The sequence below is a fragment of the Scyliorhinus canicula genome, chromosome 6 (assembly GCF_902713615.1).
Source record: "Scyliorhinus canicula chromosome 6, sScyCan1.1, whole genome shotgun sequence".
Taxonomy (NCBI): domain Eukaryota; kingdom Metazoa; phylum Chordata; class Chondrichthyes; order Carcharhiniformes; family Scyliorhinidae; genus Scyliorhinus; species Scyliorhinus canicula.
This window is the reverse complement of record NC_052151.1, coordinates 127,260,467-127,281,583: the sequence shown is the minus strand read 5'-3', so window position 1 is coordinate 127,281,583 and position 21,117 is coordinate 127,260,467. Positions and strand designations below refer to the sequence as shown.

The following is a 21,117-nucleotide window of genomic DNA, read 5'->3' as shown; positions in this document are numbered from 1 at the left end:
AAACACATGCAAAAATTTCAGAATGCATCAGCCAGAAATTACTGTCTTTAATTTTATTTTCTGGAATTAATAAATGATTGGTTTTGAATAAGATTTTTTTTTCTTTTTAAAAAAATTTAGAGTGCCCAATTATTTTTTTTTTTCAATTGAGGGGCAATTTAGCGTGGCCAATCCACCTAACCTGCACATCTTTGGGTTGTGGGAGTGAAACCCACGCAGACATGGGGAGAATGTGCAAACTCCACACGGACAGAGTGACCCAGGGCCGGGATTCAAACCCAGGTCCTCAGCGCCGTAGGCCCAGTGCTAACCACTGCACCACGTTCCGCCCTTGCTTTGGATAAGACAAAGGAGGTGTCAATAATGTGTTCTCCGCTCGTCAAAAAAGATGCTTGTATTTTCAGATAGGGTCATTACAGTGCTAAAAAGCCGGTGGTATCATTTCGGACTCCCTTATTTAAAATGTTCACTTAACATATAGTGCAATGACTTCCGGTTGCGGTGATGCGGAGCTAAGCCGCACGTTTGGTAGCTCCCGCTTTTCTCGGTCTTTTGGGCTCTTTTAAGGGCCCGTAGCGGTTCTGGTTGGACTTTTGCCCGTGTGGGAACACTCTCTCTACGATTCTCCGCCGGTGGATGGCCTGGACTAGGAGCGAAGCGGTCAAAAAATTGGCTTTGGAGCAGAGAAAGGTGCGAGGCAGAAGAAGCAAGATGGCGACGGGCGGGGAAGCAGCAGTAGCGTGGCAGCAGTGGGCATGTGAACAGCAGGAGCTGCTTCAGCGCTCCTTTAAGGAGCTGAAGGCAGAGATTCTGGAGCCTTTTAAGGCCTTTCTGGACAAGCTCATGGCGACCCAGACGGCTCAGGGTACGGAGATCCGAGAGCTTCGGCAAAAGGCCTCGGAGGGCGAAGACGGACTCCTGGGCCTGGCAGTGAAGGTGGAGTCGCACGAGGCGCTCCATAAGAAGTGGTCAGCGAGGATGGAGGAGATGGAGAACCGGGCCCGTCGGAAGAACCTGTGGATCCTGGGCCTCCCAGAGGGGCTGGAAGGTTCGGATTTGGGGGCCTATGTGGCCATGATGCTGAACACGTTAATGGGTGCGAGGTCGTTCCAGGGGCCTTTGGAGCTGGAGGGTGCCCATCGGGTGCTGCTGAGGAAACCCAGGACAAACGTGCCACCTCGGGCAGTGCTGGTCCGTTTTCACCGCTTTGTCGACCGCGAGTGTGTGCTGCGTTGGGCGAAGGAGAGGAGTAGCAAGTGGGAGAATGCAGAGGTCAGGATATACCAGGACTGGAGTGCGGAGGTGGCGAAGAGAAGGGCTGGCTTTAACCGGGTGAAAGCAGTGCTTCACAAGAAGGGGGTCAAGTTTGGCTTGTTACAGCCGGCACGCCTGTGGGTCACGTATAAAGATCGCCAGCTATATTTTGACTCCCTGGAGGAGGCCTGGACTTTTGTTCAGGCAGAGAAGCTGGACTTGAACTGAGGACTGAGGGCTGGGGAATGCTGTATACAGCCCGGAGGCTTTGTCCTCCTGGGTATCCTTTCGCTTTATCAGTTCTATTGGATGATTTGTTTTTGCTGTTCTGCTTTTTTTTTCTGCTTGTTTGGGACTGTTATCTGTTTATTTGGGTGTTTTGTCATGTTTGGGGTCTGTACTTTGTTCACTGGTTGAGAGTTTGGGTGGGGTTCGCGGTCCCGTTGGGTCACGTGCCCGTCTTTTCCCGCGTTTTGGGTCGGGGGTGGGGCTTGGGATGGAAGCGCGGGCTTTTCTCCCGCGCTAGAGGAATGGTGGGCGGGGCCGGCACTGGGGAGGTGGTTGTGTTGCACTTGGGGGGGGTCATTGGGGTGGCGGGAGCAGCCGGGGTCAGCAGTAGTCGGCTGACTTACGGAAGTGCAATGGAAGGGGTTACGCAGCTGGGGGGCCCTAGCTTGGGGGGGGGGGGGGGGGGGGGGGGGGGGTACTGGGTTGCTGCTGGAATGGCCAAGGCAGACCTGGAGCATGTAGGGGGGGGGGGGGTCGGGATGGGGGTCTGTCGCTGTGGGGAACGGGCTGAGCGGGGGGCGCAGGGACGTGGCGGATTGCTGAAGGGTGATGGCTAGTCGACAGAGGAGGGGGGCAGGCGGTCCCCTGATCCGGCTGATCACCTGGAATGTGAGGGGACTGAATGGGCCAGTCAAACGGGCCCGAGTGTTTGCGCACCTGAAGGGGCTGAAGGCAGATGTGGCCATGCTTCAGGAGACACACCTGAAGGTGGCGGTTCAGGTTAGATTGAGGAAGGGATGGGTGAGCCAAGTGTTTCATTCGGGGCTGGATGCAAAAAATGGGGGGAGTGGCGATCCTGGTGGGGAAGAGGGTGTCGTTTGAGGCGTCGAATGTGGTGGCAGACAGTGGCGGGAGGTATGTGATGGTGAGTGGCAAGCTGCAAGGGGAGCGGGTGGTGCTGGTTAATGTATACGCCCCGAATTGGGATGATGCAGGTTTCATGCGGCGCATGTTGGGCCAGTTTCCAGATTTGGAGGCGGGGGGTCTGATAATGGGAGGGATTTCAACACGGTGCTGGATCCGCCACTGGATCAATCTAGTTCCAGGACGGGTAGGAGGCGGCTAAGGTGTTGAGGGGGTTTATGGACCAGATGGGACGGGTGGAGCTATGGAGGTTTGCGAGGCCGAGGGCCAGGGAATTTTCATACTTCTGCCACGTGCATAAGGCCTATTCCTGGATCGACTTCTTCGTTATCAGTAGGGCGCTGATTGCGAGGGTGGAGGATGCTGAGTATTCGGCGATAGCCATTTCCGACCATGCCCCGCACTGGGTGGACCTCGAGCTGGGGGAGGAGAGAGCTTTGGCGCTTGGAGATGGGGGGACGGGTTCGAGGATGTCTTGAGAGGTACCTGGAGGCCAATGACAATGGGGAGGTCCGAGTCGGGACAGTCTGGGAGGCGCTGAAGGCGGTGGTTAGGGGGGGGGTTGATCTCCATTCGAGCCCACAGGGAGAGAAGGGAGCAGAGAGAGAGGGAGAGATTGGTTGGGGAGATGGTGAGGGTGGACAGGAGATACGCGGAGGCCCCGGAGGAGGGATTGCTGAGGGAGCGGCACAGCCTCCAGGCTGAGTTCGACTTGTTGACCACCAGAAAGGTGAAAGCTCAGTGGAGGAAGGCACAGGGTGCGGTGTATGAATATGGGGAGAAGGCGAGCAGGATGCTGGCACACCAGCTCCGTAAGCGGGATGCGGCTAGGGAGATCGGTGGAGTTAAGGATCGGGGAGGAAATGAGGTGCGAAGGGGGGTAGACATTAATGCGGTCCTCAGGGACTTATGAGAAACTGTATCGGTCCGAACCCCCAGCGGAGGGGGCACTATTTGGACAGGCTGAGATTCCCGAGGGTGGAGGAGGGACAGGTGGAGAGACTGGGGGCGCCGGTTGAGCTGGTCAAAGGGATAGGGAGCATGCAGTCGGGGTAGGCGCCGGGGCCGGATGGGTTCCCGGCTGAATTTTACAAGAAGTATGCAGGCCTGTTGGGTCCCCTGTTGGTTAGGACTTTTAACGAGGCAAGGGAAGGGGGGGCCTTGCCCCCGACGATGTCTCGGGTGCTGATTTCCCTGATTCTTAAGCGGGACAAGGATCCCCTGCAGTGTGGGTCATACAGGCCGATCTTACTTTGAATGTGGACGCCAAGCTGTTGGCAAAGATCTTGGCCGAGGATAGAGTACCGTGTGCCGCAGGTTATGCACGAAGATCAAACGGGGTTTGTGAAGGGGAGGCAGCTGAACACCAACATAAGGAGGCTCTTGAACATTATAATGATGCCGGTGGTAGAAGGGGAGGCGGAGATTGTGGTGGCACTGGACGCGGAGAAGACCTTTGATAGAGTTGAGTGGGGGTACTTGTGGGAGGTGTTGGAAAGGTTCGGGTTTGGGGAGGGGTTTGTTAGTTGGGTGAGGCTGTTGTACGAGGCCCCGATGGCAAGCGTGGCCACGAATAGGAGGAGGTCGGAGTTTTTTCGGCTATTCCGAGGGACGAGGCAGAGGTGTCCCTTGCCCCCTCTGCTCTTTGCGCTGGCAATTGAACCCTGGCTATGGCGCTGAGGGAGTCGGGGAGTTGGAGGGGGCTGGTCCGGGGTGGGGAGGAGTGTCGCTCTATGTGGATGACCTATTGTTGTATGTGGCGGACCCGGTGGGAGGAATGCCGGAGGTGATGGGGATTCTCCGGGAATTTGGGGATTTCTCAGGATACAAGCTCAACTTGGGGAAGAGCGAGCTATTTGTGGTACACCCAGGGGATCAGGAGAGGGGAATTGGCAGGCTTCCACTAAAAAGGGCGGAGAGGAGGTTCAGGTACTTGGGGGTTCAGGAGGCCAGGAGTTGGGGGGCCTTGCATAAGCTAAACCTCACAAGGCTGGTGGAGCAAATGGAGGAGGGGTTTAAGAGGTGGGACATGTTGGCACTGTCTCTGGCGGGTAGGGTACAGTCAGTCAAAATGACGGTGCTCCCGAGGTTTCTGTTCCTGTTCCAGTGCCTCCCCATCCTTATCCCAAAGGCCTTTTTCAGGCGGGTTAACAAGAGCATTACGGGGTTTGTGTAGGCACACGGGACCCCGAGGGTGAGAAGGGTGTTCTTGGAGCGGGGCAGGGACAGGGGGGGCTGGCGCTGCCTAACCTCTGGGTACTACTGGGCTGCCAATACAGCGATGGTGCGTAAATGGGTGATGGAGGGGGAGGGGGCAGCATGGAAGAGGATGGAGATGGCATCCTGTGTGGGAACGAGCCTAGAGGCGCTGGTAACGGCGCCGCTGCCGCTCCCTCCAACGAGGTATACCACGAGCCCGGTGGTGGCGGTGTAGCCATCTAAGATGGCCACTAACGAACACAAAATGGAAGACTGCAAAGAGTGCAGGGAAAACGGACATGTTAAAGAGCAAACAGCTTGCAGAGCAATTATGTATTGAGACAATTGCAGAAACCGGTTTCCTGACAGCTGCAGAGATCAGGCAGTGCTGTAAATGAGAAGCCGTTAGCATATTAATGAGGTGATACCGGGCCAGTCCCAGGTACAAGGGACACAAATTAAGTATCAATCGATACATTCAATAGCAGACCAGACACGGTGGAGCCAGAGAAGCCCAGGACAATAAGTCCTAAGAACCGCCCCAGCGATCAAGGAACGGCCCTAGGATTGGGGGGTTCAAACCATATCGATTGGGAAGAGGCCCAATCGACCCCCAGCAGGTAAGAGAGCCCGCCCAAAGGGGCGCGGACCCCCTGGGACCTATAAAAGAAAGGTCCCACACATGGTTCAGTCTCCTGTCTCCGGCCTCCGACTCCAGCCTCCAGACCCCTGTCTTCTACATCAGCCGTTGAGCAGCAGCCACCAATAAGTAAGTGCCTAATGACGACCGCTACCTGAAACCGACATTACTTACACCCTTGCCGACTGATAGTGATCCGAAGCCTGCAGACCAGACCAGAACAAAGGCCTTGTTCCCTGACCTCGCAGTTCCTTCTGAGCTAAGTATTAGTTGTTTAGTGGTAGAAGTAGGTTTAATCTTTAGCGTGTGCATGAGTGTTATTATAATTGTGATATAATAAACTCTAATTGTTTTGGACTTACTAATTGGTGTACAGCTTTATTGCTTTGAACTTGACCTTGAAACTTGTGATGGTGTCTTTACGGCACCTGGCGACTCCAGAGCTTAGAATGAGAAACAGAGCCAAGTGAGTGTTAAGCACACTCACCCAAAATGAGCAACAGCGGCTACCCTCAAAACTTGGGGGCAATGGAGACGGTACAGGGGGGAGGTGGGGGCCTCGATGGGGACCCCGATGCGGGGCAACCACCGGTTTGTCCCGGGGAGAATTGATGGCGGGTTCCTGAGTTGGCACAGGGCAGGTATCAGGAGGTTGAGGGAACTGTTTGTAGACGGGAAGTTTGCGAGCCTGGGTGCGCTGGAGGGGAAGTTCGGACGCCCCCCGGGGAGCTCCTGCAGGTACATGCAGGTAAGGGTGTTTGTCAGGCGGCAGGTGGCGGAGTTTCCTTTGCTGCCGCCGCGTGGGATCCAGGACAGGGTGCTCTCGGGAGTGTGGGTTGGTGAGGGGAGGATCTCGGCAGCGTACCAGGTGATGCAGGAGATGGATGAGGCTTCGGTCGAGGAGCTGAAGGGTAAATGGGAGGAGGAGCTGGGTGAGGAGATAGATGAGGGGACATGGGCAGACGCCCTGGGGAGGGTGAACTCCTCCTCTTCTTGTGAGAGGCTTGGCCTCATACAGTTTAAGGTGCTGCATAGGGCTCACATGATTGGGACAAGGATGAGTCGGTTCTTCAGGAGTGAGGACAGGTGTATCAGGTGCTCGGGGAGCCCAGCAAACCATGCCCATATGTTTTGGGCATGCCCAGCGCTGGGGGAATTTTAGAAGGGCGTAGCGAGGACGGTGTCGAGGGTGGTAGGATCCAGGGTCAATCCAGGCTGGGGGCTCACAATTTTTGGGGTTGCAGTGGAGCCAGGAGTGCAGGAGGCGAAAGAGGCCGGTGTTCTGGCCTTTGCGTCCCTAGTACCCCGGCGGAGGATTCTTCTTCAGTGGAAGGATGAGAGGCCCCCAAGCGTGGAGGCCTGGGTCAATGATATGGCAGGGTTTCTTAAATTAGAGAAGGTGAAATTTGCCCCAAGGGGATCAGTACAGGGGTTTTTCAGGAGGTGGCAGCCATTTCTGGATTTCCTGGCAGAACGATAGGAAAAGGCCAGCAGCAGCAGCAACCCCGGGGGGTTGTTTCATTGTTTTGGACCGGAGGGACGGGCATAATTGTTCTATGCTAATGGCGGGTGTTGATTTATTTATTTCTCTACGCATACACGGGGGGGGGGGGGGGGGGGGGGGGGGGTGGTAGTGTTTTTTCTTTTTTCTGTTCTTTGTAAAAAAAAAACTTTTTGTTATTGATATTTTATGAAAATTTTGAATAAAAATTATTTTTAAAAAAACATATAGTGCAATCACTCACAATTAGCAACACCAATACTTTCAGTTGAAACTAGTTGCAATCCAAGGGCTTTTTGAAAAATAAACAAGCATTACTGAATCAGTAGCTAATTATGCTTTTTTATTTGACCATGGGATGTTGATGTTGCTGGCTAGGCCAGCATTTATTGTCCATCTCTGATTGCCCTTGAGAAGGTGATGGTGAGCTGCCTTCATGAACCACTACAGTCCATGTGCTGTTGGAGAGTTTCAGGATTTTGACCCAGTGACAGTGAAGGAATGGCAATATGGTTGAAAGTCAGGATGGTGCGTGTAACTTGGAGGCAAACTTGCAGGCGTTCCCATGCATCTGCTGTCCTTGTCCTTCTGAGTGGTAGAGATTACAAGTTTAGAAGATGTTGTTGAAGGAGCCTTGATGCATCAGCTCCGCAGGCGAGATGCGGCTAGTGAAATTGGTGGAGTGACGGATAGGGGTGGGAATGTAGTGCAGAAGGGGACGGAAGTAAATGGGGTCTTTAGGGACTTCTACGAGGAACTGTACCGGTCAGAACCTCCGATGGGGAGGGGGGGGGATGGAGAGCTTCATGAACAGGATATGTTTCCCAAGGGTTCAAGAGGAGCTGGTAGAGGGGCTGGGGGAGCCGATAGAGTTGGAGGAGCTAGTCAGGGGGATTGGACAAATGCAGTCAGGTAAGGCGCCGGGGCCGGACGGGTTCCCGGTGGAATTTTATAAAAAGTATGCGGATCTGATGGGCCCCCTGTTGGTGCGAGCCTTCAATGAGGCATGGGAGGGGGGGGCTTTGCCCCCGACGATGTCGCGGGCACTGATCTCTCTGATCCTGAAGCGGGATAAGGACCCCTTGCAGTGTGGATCATACAGGCCTATCTCGCTCCTCAATGTTGACACTACGTTGCTGGCGAAGATCCTGGCCACCAGGATAGAGGACTGTGTGCCAGGGGTGATACACGAGGATCAGACAGGATCTGTCAAGGGACGGCAGCTCAACACGAATGTGTGGAGACTGCTAAATGTTATTATGATGCCGGCAGTGGAGGGGGAGGCGGAGATAGTGGTGGCGCTGGATGCAGAGAAAGCGTTTGATAGAGTTGAGTGGGGGTACCTGTGGGAGGTGCTGGAGCAGTTCGGATTCGGGGAGGGATTCATCAAATGGGTGAGGCTGCTCTACACGGCTCCGATGGCAAGTGTAGTTACCAATGGAAGGAGATCGGAGTACTTTAGGCTCTACCGTGGGACCAGGCAGGGGTGCCCCCTGTCCCCCTTAATCTTTGCATTGGCGATTGAACCTTTGGCTATGGCGTTGAGGGAGTCAGGGAGATGGAGGGGTCTGGTGCGGGGTGGGGAGGAACATCGTGTATCGCTGTATGCGGACGACCTGCTGTTGTATGTGGCGGATCCAGAAGGGGGAATGCCGGGGGTGATGGAGCTGTTAGCGGAATTTGGGGGCTTCTCAGGCTATAAGTTACATTTAGGCAAGAGTGAGGTATTTGTAGTACACCCGGGTGATCAGGAGGGGGGAAATGGGAGACTCCCATTTAAGAGGGCAGTGAAGAGTTTCAGATACCTGGGGGTGGAGGTGGCCAGGAGTTGGGGGACTCTCCATAAGCTTAATTTTACCAGGCTGGTGGAGTAGATGGAGGAGGAATTTAAAAGGTGGGACATGGTGCCGCTATCGTTGGCGGGTAGAGTGCAGTCCGTCAAAATGACGGTTCTCCCGAGGTTCTTGTTCCTTTTTCAGTGTTTGCCCATCTTTATCCCTAGGGCCTTTTTTAGAAGGGTGACTAGCAGCATCATGAGCTTTGTTTGGGCGCATGGGACCCCGAGGGTGAAGAGGGTCTTCTTGGAGCGGGGTAGAGATTGGGGGGGTCTGGCGTTACCCAATCTCTCGGGGTATTATTGGGCGGCCAATGTGTCGATGGTGCGCAAGTGGGTAATGGAGGGGGCAGCATGGAAACGGATGGAGAGGGCGTCCTGTGGAGATACAAGCCTGGGGGCCCTGGTAACGGCGCCGTGGCCGCTCCCTCCTACGAGGTATACCATGAGTCCGGTGGTGGCGGCTACCCTCAAGATTTGGGGGCAGTGGAGGCGACATAGGGGAGAAGTGGGGGGCTCGATGGAGGCTCCGTTAAGGGGGAACCATAGGTTCGTCCCAGGGAACATTGATGGGGGATTTCAGGGTTGGCACAGAGCGGGCATCAGACAGCTGAGGGACCTGTTTATTGATGGGAGGTTTGCGAGCTTGGGGGAGTTGGAGGAGAAATATGGGCTCCCCCCGGGGAACATGTTCAGGTATCTGCAAGTAAAGGCATTTGCTAGGCGGCAGGTGGAGGGATTCCCTTCGCTTCCCGCGAGGGGGGTGAGCGACAGGGTGCTTTCGGGGGTCTACAAGGTTATGCAGGAGGCGGAGGAGGCGTCAGTAGAGGAGCTGAAAGCTAAGTGGGAGGGGGAACTGGGGAACAGATCAAAGGCGGGACATGGGCTGATGCTCTGGAGAGGGTTAATTCTTCCTCCTCGTGTGCGCGGCTTAGCCTCATCCAATTCAAGGTGCTGCACCGGGGGAACGGGAGGGGGAGGGGGGAGGGGGGAGGGGGGAAAGGGAAAGGGGAAGGGGAAGGGGGAAGGGGAAGGGGGAAGGGGGAGGGGGAGGGGGAGGGGGAGGGGGAAGGGGGGAAGGGGGGGAAGGGGGAGGGGAAGGGGGAGGGGGAGGGGGAGGGGGAAGGGGGAGGGGGAAGGGGGAAGGGGGGAAGGGGGGAAGGGGAAGGGGAGGGGGAAGGGGAAGGGGGAGGGGGAAGGGGAGGGGGAGGGGAAGGGGGAAGGGGAGGGGGAGGGGGAAGGGGAAGGGGAGGGGGAAGGGGAGGGGGAAGGGGTGGGGGAGGGGGAGGGGGAGGGGGAGGGGGAGGGGGAGGGGGAGGGGAGGGGGAAGGGGGAGGGGGAGGGGGAGGGGGAGGGGGAAGGGGAAGGGGAAGGGGAAGGGAGAAGGGGAGGGGGAAGGGGAGGGGGAAGGGGAGGGGGAAGGGGAGGGGGAAGGGGAGGGGGAAGGGGAGGGGGAAGGGGAGGGGGAAGGGGAGGGGGAAGGGAGGGGAAGGGGAGGGGGAAGGGGAGGGGGAAGGGGAGAAGGGGAGGGGGAAGGGGAGGGGAAGGGGAGGGGGAAGGGGAGGGGGAAGGGGAGGGGGAAGGGGAGGGGGAAGGGGAAGGGGGAGGGGAGGGGAAGGGGGAGGGGGAAGGGGAGGGGGAAGGGGAGGGGAGGGGGAGGGGGAGGGGGAGGGGGAGGGGGAGGGGAGGGGGAGGGGGAGGGGGAGGGGAGGGGGAGGGGGAAGGGGCGGGGGAAGGGGAGGGGGAAGGGGAGGGGGAAGGGGAGGGGGAAGGGGAGGGGGAAGGGGAGGGGAAGGGGGAGGGGAAGGGGAAGGGGAGGGGGAAGGGGAGGGGAAGGGGAGGGGAGGGGGAAGGGGAGTGGGAAGGGGAAGGGGAAGGGGAGTGGGAAGGGGAGTGGGAAGGGGAAGGGGGAAGGGGGAAGGGGGAGGGAAAAGGGGGGGCGGACAATGACTATGTTTGTTTGTTTATTTAATTTTAATTTATTTTTAAGTTCTTTTGTTGTTCATTGGGGTTGGGGGGGGGGGGGGGATGTGATACATGCGCCGATACGGTCTGGGGGTGTTACAGTTATTATGGGTTATTTTGTTGCATTTCATTGTTTGTCGTTATTTTTTATATTTTCTGTAAAAAATTCCAATAAAAATTATATTTAAAAAAAGGAGCCTTGATGAATTGCTACAATGCATCTGGTACACATTGCTGCCACTGTGTATCAGTATTAAAGCGAGTGAATGGTGAAGGTGGTGTATGGTGCGCTAATCAAACAAGCTGTTTTGTCCTAGATGGTGTTAAGCTTCTTGAGTGTCGCGGGAGCTGCACTTACCCAGGCAGGTGGAGAGCAATCCATCACACTCCTGATTTGCACCTTGTAGATAGTGGACAGATTTTGGAGAGTTGGAGATGAGTTACTCTTTGCAGAATTCCTAGCCATTGACAAGCTCTTGTAGCCACAGTATTTATATGGCTGGTCTAGTTAAATGTCTGGTCAATGGTGACCCCCAGGATGTTGATAGTGTGAGATTCAGAAATGGCAATGTCATTGAATGTCATGGGGAAATGGTTAGATTCCCTTTTTCTGGAGATGGCACAAATGTTGCATGCCACTGATCAGCCCAAGCCTGAATATTGCCCAGGTCTTGCTGCATATGGATATGGACTGCTTCATTATCTGAGGAGCCACAAATAGCTTATTGGACCAGGGTTTAGAGAACCCCAAAGTGTATCAAGGAGTTCACCTGACCCACAACTTTTAATAGATTGTGGTTATGGGGAACACACAGTCCACTCTACAGGTATGGGTGCAGCAGAAATCTAAATGTATTTTTAAAGCAAAACAATGTTTATTCTGTGAACTCAGTTAACCTTTTTAAAACATACACAGTGAACATCTTAGCAACCATCAATTCAAATACAACCCCCAAAGAATTCAACACTAAGTAATCCTTAAACTTTCCTTTTAACATCCATAAGACAAAAATAACCCTTTGTACAGAAAGACATCAGGTTTAACTTCACTACTGAGAACAGTTACCACGTTGAAATCACCAAATGGACATTCATAAGCTTGCAGAGATTCATACACATCCTGCTGTGACTGCAGCATCTCCAAAACTAAAATGAAACTAAACACACCCTGTAGCTGCAAGCCCAAAACGAAAGTAAAAGCTGACAGGCAGCCCAGCTCTACCCACAGTCTAACATCACTGCAGTAATAAACACCCATTTCTTAGGTACTCTCACATGACAATAGTGCAATCATCCACGTAATTCCCCACTTCTGACCTTATGATGGAAAGAAGGTAATTAATTAAATAAAAATATAAATGCTGGATAAACTCAGCAAAACTGGGAAGCAGAGTTAATGCTTTGGCTCTAAATGACCCTTCTACAGCTGAAGCAGCTGAAAATGGAAATCCGGCAATGATGCCCTGGGACTGAGATGACTGGCCCCCAACAACCACAACCATCTTCCTTTGTGCGATGTTTGACTCCAACCAGTGGATTCCATGATTCCCAATGACTCCAATTTTGCTAGGGCTCAATGATACCGGACTCAGTCAAATGCTGCCTTGAAGTTAAAAGACAGTCAGTCTCACCTTAGCTCTTTTGTCCATGTTTGGACTTTATTGAGGTCAGGACTGAGTTGCTCTTGCCAGAATCAAAGTTGAGCATCAGTGAGGTTATTGTGGAGTAAATCCCACTTGATAGCACTGTTGATGACCCCTGCGATCACTTTGATGATCAAGAGTCAACTGATTGAGCAGTAATTGGCCAGACTGGATTTGTCCTGTTTTTTTGTGAACAGAACATGCCTGGGCAATTTTCCACATTGCCAGGCAGATGTCAGTGTTGTAGCTGTATTGGAACAGCTTGGCTAAGAACAAAGCTAGTTCTGGAGCACAAGTATTCAGTGCCATTTCTGGAATGTAGTCAAGGCCCAAAGCCTTTGCAGTTTCTGGTGCCTTCAGCCATTTTTTGATATCAAGTGGAGTAATTCAAATTGGCTGAAGACTGGCATCTGTAATGCTAGAGACCTCAGGTGGAGGCAGAGATGGATCATTGACTCAACACTTTTGGTTAAAGGTGGCTGCAAATATTTCATCCTTGCCTTTTGCACAAATGTTTTGCGTCTCCCATCATTGAGAGCACCACGGTAGCACAGTTGCTTCACAGCTCCAGGGTCCCAAGTTCGATTCCCGGCTTGGGTCACTGTCTGTGCGGAGTCTGCACGTTCTCCCCGTGTCTATGTGGGTTTCCTCCAGGTGTTCCGGTTTCCTTCCACAGTCCAAAGATCTGTGGGTTAGGTGGGTTGGCCATGCTAAATTGTCCTTAGTGTCCAAATAAAAAGGTTAAGTAGGGTGCTCTTTTCAAGAGCCGGTGCAGACTCGATGGGCCGAATAGCCTCCTTCTGCTCTGTAACTTCGATGATTGAGGAAGGGGATATTTGTGGAGCCTCCTCCTCCAGCGAGTTATTTAATTATCCACCAATATTCATGACTGGGTGTGGCAGAACTGCAGAGCTTTGATCTGATCTATTGGCTGTGCGATCGCTTAGCTCTGTCTATTGCTGCTGCTTCTGCTTTTTGCATGAAAATTGTCCTGTGTTGGAGCTTCACCAGGATGACACCTCCTGGCATACCAACCTGCGCTCTTCATTGAACCAGGGCTGATCCCCTGGCTTGATGGTAATGGTAGAGTGATGGTAGAGGGATCTGCTGGGCCATGAGGTTATAGATTGTGGTCCAATACAATTCAGCTGCTGCCGATGGCCAACAGCGTCTCATGGATGACCAGTTTTGAGTTGTTAGCTTTGTTTAAAATCTATCCTATTTAACACAGTGGTTGTGCCACACAACATTGTGTATCAGAGAATCAAAAGTTGTTCCAGCAATAACTCTGAAGAAAGATGACTTTAATTAGTTCCATTCTCATTTATCAGCTCCACTTAGTGCCTGAAATGGATATACACCGGATTCCACAAAGTAACCAAGAAGTAATAAAAATGTTCTTTACACAGACAGAACACATAGACCAGGAAGAAGTTTTACATATCTGTATTTGGCAATGATTATCCTTAACCACCATCAATTTTTACTTGGAATCTACATTCATTCAAGTACTTTCAACTAGCTCTTTTCTTCCCCCTTTCCAAAACTAGGAACAGGCTCAGTCCTATCCCAAGAACAGGAAACACACCTTTAACTCAGACACATTGATAAATAATGGAGGTATTGTGGTAGTATCCACTTGATAACAGAAATTATGTGAACTCACTCATTTCCATACTCGTACTGTGTGATACAAAGTCAAACTTCATCATAATTGTTTTGGAGGTCACCTCCATGGAAATAAAAAATAGAATGACAATGGAATTGTCTCAAGAGTGCAAGATTGATAACTATATCATTGTCTTGGGGACCAGTGCCCAACACGGTCCCAATAGTATTTATTATACATGAACATCTGAGTCTAAACATGAATCCAATTACAGTAAAATGTTACATCTACTCTTTCATATAGCTGGGTCATGTGTGTGGAATACAAGTGAGGAACTTTCAGAAATTTACCATGATGCAAAAGCTGCAACGGTTAAGCTTTTCTAAAACGTTTCCAATGTGCTTCAGATATCACTGTCATATTGTAGCCACCTAAGATGGACACTGGGCTACAAAATGGAGAACTGCTAAGGCTGCAGGGAGAAAACAGTCTTAGCAAGGACAAGCAGTTTGCAGAAGGCTAATTAGCATTCTGCACGTACAGAAACCAGTTTGCGGCCAGGTGCAGAATCTCAGCTAAAGGTGTAAATGGCAACAACGATTTACATAGTAATGAGATGATCCAGATCCAGGCCCACACAATAGAAACATTTAGGTATGAATGGATACTTTTGAGTAGACGCCCAGACGAAATGGCACCATAAGTATCCATCACAAAGAACCATAGAGACCGCCCCACCCATCGAGAAGCGACCCTCAGATTGGGGGGTTTGGAAAATATCGATTGGGAGAAGGCCCAATCGATACACAGCAGGTAGAGAACCGCCCCGAAGAGGCACGGACTTTGGGGGACCTATAAAAGTAGACCCCGCACATGGTCCGGTCTGTTGTTTTTGGCTCCGGCTCTCTGTTGTTTCATCGCTTTGCTGATACATCGCATCCTGACACCAGTTCCATCACCAGCCGTTGAGCCACCAGCCATCGAACTGTAAGTGTCACCACAACGATCGCTACGTGATCCAGACTTTACTAGACCCTGACGATTTTAAGACCCTGAGAGTTGCAGACCAAGAATGGGACGAAGGCCTCGCTCCCTGACCTTGCCTGTTCCTGTCTAGATAAGTATTTTAGTCGTTTTGTTTAGAAGTAACTTAGTCTCTTTAGCGTATGCGTTTGTTATAATAAATATCAATCGTTTGAACTTACTAATCGGTGTACAGATTTATTACTTTGAACCTGACCTTGATGTACTTGTGAGGTGTCTAAATACGGCACCTGGCGACTCCTGAGCAGAATTACATACACAGAGCCATAGTAGTGTTAAGCACACGGCCTTTAAACGGAGGCGTGTTAATACACTCCAATAAAACACGTAACACTCCAGTAAAACGTGCAACAATATCCAGTAAAGGCAGGTCCTATTCATAACTTGTAACATTGTCTGGAACAGTGTTTTTATGTTTAAAGAAATGGAAGTTAAAAGGCTGCTAAGGAGGCTGCAGAGGATCAGGTGATTTCTACTATTTCTGCAAGAAGCAGATGAATTCAAATCATAGAATCATAAAATTTACAGCACGGAAGGAGGCCATTCTGCACCATATCTTGGAAAGAGCACCCTACTTAAGCCCGTGCCTCCACCCTATCCCTGTAACCCAGTACTAAGGGCAATTTAGAATGGCCAATACACCTCACCTGCACATCTATGTCTGTGGGAGGAAACCCACGCAGACACGGGGAGAAAGTGCAGATTCCGCACAGACAGTGGCCCAAGCCGGATATCGAAAATGGACCCTGCAGCTGTGAAGAAACAGTTCGAACCACTGTGCTACTGTGCCGCCACTGTGCTACCCTGCTAACCACTGTGCTACCGAAGTCTCCAGAAAGTTCGGAATTGAATGACCATCGGTGGGGTGCTTCTTTTGAATGAACATACCAAGACAAACCATTTGTGCAATTCATATTTCCTCTCGTTTGTAGATTTACCCCAAACTCAAAAACTATGGACTCCTAAACCCATGGTCTCAAAGCCTGATACACTACAAAAGAGAGCTGCTGTAGAAACTAGTTATCATAAATCGGTGTGAATGGTCATCATTTATCTACCACTGAACAGCAATGGCTTTCATCTTCAAATTTTTCTGGGTGGATAATCAAAAAGTGTTAATCATGTAGATCAAAACTGTTTTCCGATCATTAATCTTAATACCTAAGGAACTATGGAGAAAGAAGTCTGTCTGCAAACCACACAGCAAGAACCACACAATAAATAATCCTCTTTTTTTAAATCCATGAAAACTGCTGGTTAATAAAATTGACCGCGCAATCGGGGGTCAAGAAACATACACAACGTCCTTTTCCAAAACACACAAGGAAGGGAATTAGGATTTCAGTTCTCTCGCATCAAAGTAATATTACTTTGATCAACTTGCAACACTTTCCATTTTTCAATATTTGTAGCAGCAAATACGGCAACATCTAAACCTTAAAACTGCAACATTATAAGGTCTCCCAGCCTGTTCCTTTGTAGGTACGCCAGGATAGGAATTTGAACTCCTGGCAAGAAGACTACAAGTAACTAACTTAGTGGCCATCTGAAAATCCATCTCTTTCAGGGAATCCTGCAATAATTCTGATACAGAACTCCAGCTATTGAATCCACCTAGACTACCCTTCAGTTCTTCGCTGGGCCTGCAACACAACTTTTTACAAACAAGTAAATTATAAACTATTATTTTGTTTATATGTAAAAATGCACTATTCACTTTAACTGTACTTTTTTGAGAGAGAGAAAGTGTGAGTATGTGTGCGCGTCAGTGATATTGTATTAGACTTTCAAAGTGAATGTATGAATAAATAATCCTCTTTCTTTAAATCCATGAAAACTTGCTGCTGGTTAATAAAATTGACCGCGCAATCGGGGGTCAAGAAACATACACAACGTCCTTTTCCAAAACACACAAGGAAGGGAATTAGGATTTCAGTTCTCTCTCATCAAAGTAATATTACTTTGATCAACTTGCAACACTTTCCATTTTTCAATATTAAATTTGTTAATTTTTCACTTAGAACCTATTTAAATCATCAGCTGCACCAACAAACTGCACTCAGAAATCACCAACAATTAGAAACAAAATAAAAATAAGAGGGAACACCAAGCCAAGTAAGGAACAATTAGTAAGGCTAACAATCAGCTGAAAAATTATTTTCTGCAGTATTTTGCTTTAGCAGATATATCTCCGTTACGGTTTACAGTGTATATTAAAAGACATCTTACCTCTCACTGGGCCAAGCGTTTTGAGGCCACCTTTTGGAGGATTATGAGTTAATCCTGGTGCACAGGCCCCTTTGGCTGTTCCAGGTGGCGCACAGGCCCCTTTGGTTGTTCCAGGGCTGGAGCCAAATGTGAAACTGGGAGATGCTTTAATCAGAGATGGATTTTGGTGTCCATTGCTGATTCCAGAGATGCCATTCCCATTACTCTTTGTTTTGCTGAGGGAATTTTCGGAGACGGAGGATGTTAACCCACTATGTTCAAGTAAAGAGAGAACAAATACTTCAAAATCTCTGTTATAAAGCACACAAATATCAACTTAGTAAATAATTATTTCTCTTTGGGAGCACAATGTCACTTTAAATAATGTAAAGGCCTTGTGGCGCAGTGGTAGCGCCCCTACCACTGGACCAGAAGCTCTGGGTTCGGGTCCATGCCGGGACCTGTTGGCTCTGGAAGGAGCGTTCAATGGGCTGACAATCAGCTCAGAAATCCTTCCACTGTTTCCCCACTATTTCCCAAAGGGTAAAGAAAGTATATGGGTGTGAAAACAGCGATAACAACATTAAACAGTAAAGCTGTACCTAAAGACGACATTTTAAAAGTTATATACATAAAATGTAACGAAAAGATAAACATAAAAAAGCCTAAATAGGTTAATTACTCAATGAGAATGGCTTCTGAATAAATTCAATTCAAACCTCAGTCGGAAGTATACATGGAGGTCAAAGCCAGCAGCACTTCTCATTTGAAAACTTTGCTAAAACAAAAACATGCTATTCATAGAATCATAGAATTTAATGCAGAAGGAGGCCATTCGGCCCATAGAGTCTGCATCGGCCCTTGGAAAGAGCACACTACTTCCACCCTATCCCCAGTAACCCCACCTAACCTTTTTTCACACTAAGGGCAATTTATAATGGCCAATCCATCTAACCTTTGGACTGTGGGAGAAAGCCAGAGCACCCGGAGGAAACCAACACACACATGGGGTGAACATGCAGACTCCGCACAGACAGCGACCCAAGCCGGGAATCGAACCTGGGACCCTGGAGCGGTGAAGCCACTGTGATAACCACTGTGCTACCGAGCTGCCCACACATAAAACGGGGATATCTGTATTATGTCACAAGTCACTTAAATACGTCACTCCTATCATGAAATTTAGTGCCATAATATAGGTATAAAAAAATGAAACTTCAATGCTGAAAGCTCAAGACTGTGCAAAATTACTGGGAAGGAATTATTATGACAGAACATTGGGAGACTTACTTGGAAACTTTAGAAATCCTTGTAACATTTTTCTTTGACATTGCCATGCTTCTGGTATTTCGAATGTGCTTCAACATCCATGCACGAAGTTTAGTCAGACAGCTGTATTCTGACATAACTACTCTTGGCCAAGGATTACAATCAGCCATATCCAAGGCTGCAATGGCTACAGCTCTTCCTACCTGAGGAATTTAGGGAGACAGGTTTAAACAGATCAAATAATTCTTTTAATACAATAGTTGAGGCTTTTCCACATTTTCCCTCAAAATATTTATCAAATATTTGTGGACCCACCCAGGTGAGTAATTAGTTGACCAGATGGAAGACAACAAGTTATTTAAGTCAAGTCTGTATTCCAAACTCCTGGAGCCTTTGAGCTCCAAATTAACCATGGCAACCTCATTCTCTCAAAATGTATTTACTTTTTATTTGCTTACAATGGAATTCTGATATGTGGCTGGCTTAAAATGGTTAATCAAGGAGGCACTATTTGATAACCAATTCTTTAATCCTAAAATTCAATTTTTGTATTTTGTTTTTACAGCTAAAGATTGCAGATTGTTGACCAGTAGCATAAATTAATCTAAAACCATAAACTACATGTACCACAACTGATTAGGTTTCTTGTCCAAACCAGGCTAAATTTCAGCTATACAAACTCTAATTCATTCAAATCTAACTTCCACTGTACCATTGCAAGCTATTTGGTTTCAGGATTTGTGTAAATACTGTATAGAAATAAAAACTGAATACACAAGTTTGGTTTCCAAAATAGAAATTGAACCCCTCACTTCTTATAATAATAATTAACACTGCAATGAAGTTAATGTGAAAATCCCCTAGTTGCCACATTCCAGCACCTGTTCGGGTGCACAGAGGGAGAATTCAGAATGTCCAATTCACTGGACAAGCACGTCTTGCGGGAGGAAACTGGAACACCCAGGAGGAAACCCATGCAGACACTGGGAGAATGTGCAGACTCTGCACAGACAGTGATCCAAGCAGGAATCGAACTTGGGATCCTGCCGCTGTGAAGCACTGTGCTACCGTGCTATCCTGCTTTCATTCCCAATCTATTTTGGAGTCCTAATAACGCGGAGACGGCAGTTAAAATAATTGCAAGTTTTCATCAACAATAAAGTAAATATAAGAATGCAGGTTGCAGGTTTACCCAGTCCCCCCCCCCTTGTCATGGTAGTTAGGCAACTCTATAAATGGTAAATAGCGCAAACCCTATTGAACACTCATTCTGAAAATGACTTGCATGTATTCTAAATTTGCTGTTAATAAACAAAGCATGCAGATCATTTACACACTTACCCACAGACAAAGATAGTGTCCATCCCAGACTGCATAGCAAAATGAAGCGCACCAGGAAACAAGCAAAAACTAATCTAAAAATTGCACTTCCTACATATTTGTAATATTTTTCTTCTTGCTGGAAATTAGTTGACTTAGTGAGGAAAATAAAGATTGCATTTTTAAAGTGCTTTTCATGACCACCAACATCTGAAAATGCTGTACAGCCAATTAAGAACTTCTGAAGTGTAGTCTTAGGTGTACTTTGCGCAGTGCACGGTAGCTAGGAATATGAGCTTTGAATGTTACATTAGGTGCCAAATGCCAAACCAATTCACAAAGAAACTGCATCAACAGGATCAATGAAATTGTGAGTAATGAACAATTAAAGATTTTAAAGGTTGTGTCGCTGAAAGAATGGTGTTTGAGGCAGGGGTTCCAATTAATGAGATAGTGACCGCAGTACTGGGGAAAGAGGAAGCGGTTCCATTAGAATAGACTGCACTAAAACCAGCTTGGACCTATGTACTGGCAAATCAAATAACTAGGGCAGTAAATAAGGTAGATGGAAGATTCATTCAGGGTACACTGACAAGTCTGTAGAGCAAGGTCAAAGTTGCAGAACGCAGTGACCTGGGTAAAATCAAACCAATTATGTTGTGCAAGGATGCAGAGTTTAACAAACAGCGCATTATAAACATTAAATGATGGCAAAGGAGATATAAAATCTAGTAGCCATTATAGCAAATTGGTTGTCAAGGTTGAGAAATAAATAAATCTATTAAGAGTTTTTGACAGTATAACTACAGGGGCTGGTTTAGCTCACAAGGCTAAATCGCTGGCTTTTAAAGCAGACCAAGCAGGCCAGCAGCACGGTTCGATTCCCGTACCAGCCTCCCCGGACAGGCGCCGGAATGTGGCGACTAGGGGCTTTTCACAGTAACTTCATTGAAGCCTACTCGTGACAATAAGCGATTTTCATTTTCATTTCACTAGCAGGATATACTAGGGAGAGCTGGTGGATGTGGTGGATTTTCAGAAAGCACTGGATAACGTGCCACACATTCGGTTGTTGCACAACATTGCTCATGGGATTGTGAATAATATATGGGAATAGACTGAGAATACAAAAGAAAGTCATTTTTGGGCTGACAGGGTGTAACTGTAACGATCAGTGTTTGGAACTTTAGTGATTTACTCTCTATGTCAATTAATTAGATGAGCAAACCAAGAGTGATATATTCAAGTTTGTCGATGATAGAAAGCAGAAAGCTAGGAAAGAAAGTAAGTTACAAGAATGACTCAACAGACTGCATATGGATTACTTTAGTTATTGGGAGAGAAAGTGACAGATGTAATGGAAGCGGGAGGGAGAAGTGTGAAAATTATTAATTACAGTAGGATGAATGGAAAAGCAGATATTTTGGAAAAGGAGATATATGAGTAAATGTTTACATTCAGAGGCGCCTCGGTGCCCTT

The 21,117-nt window shown here is 48.9% G+C and overlaps 1 protein-coding gene across 9 annotated transcripts in view; it reads right to left on the bottom strand.

The window, feature by feature from the left end:
- Positions 1–21,117, bottom strand: part of agbl5 (ATP/GTP binding protein-like 5) — a 159,389-nt gene that overhangs the window by 82,060 nt on the left and 56,212 nt on the right. For all 9 annotated transcript variants that reach the window (XR_005460999.1, XM_038800111.1, XM_038800112.1 and 6 more), the window contains exons 10-11: positions 18,340–18,521; positions 17,071–17,321 (exon numbers count right to left, since the gene is read on the bottom strand). Coding sequence is in view for 8 of the 9 variants with exons in the window: in XM_038800111.1 (XP_038656039.1) it covers positions 17,071–17,321; positions 18,340–18,521 (433 nt within the window). In the remaining variant the exon portion in view is untranslated. The remainder of the gene's footprint in view (positions 1–17,070; positions 17,322–18,339; positions 18,522–21,117) is intronic.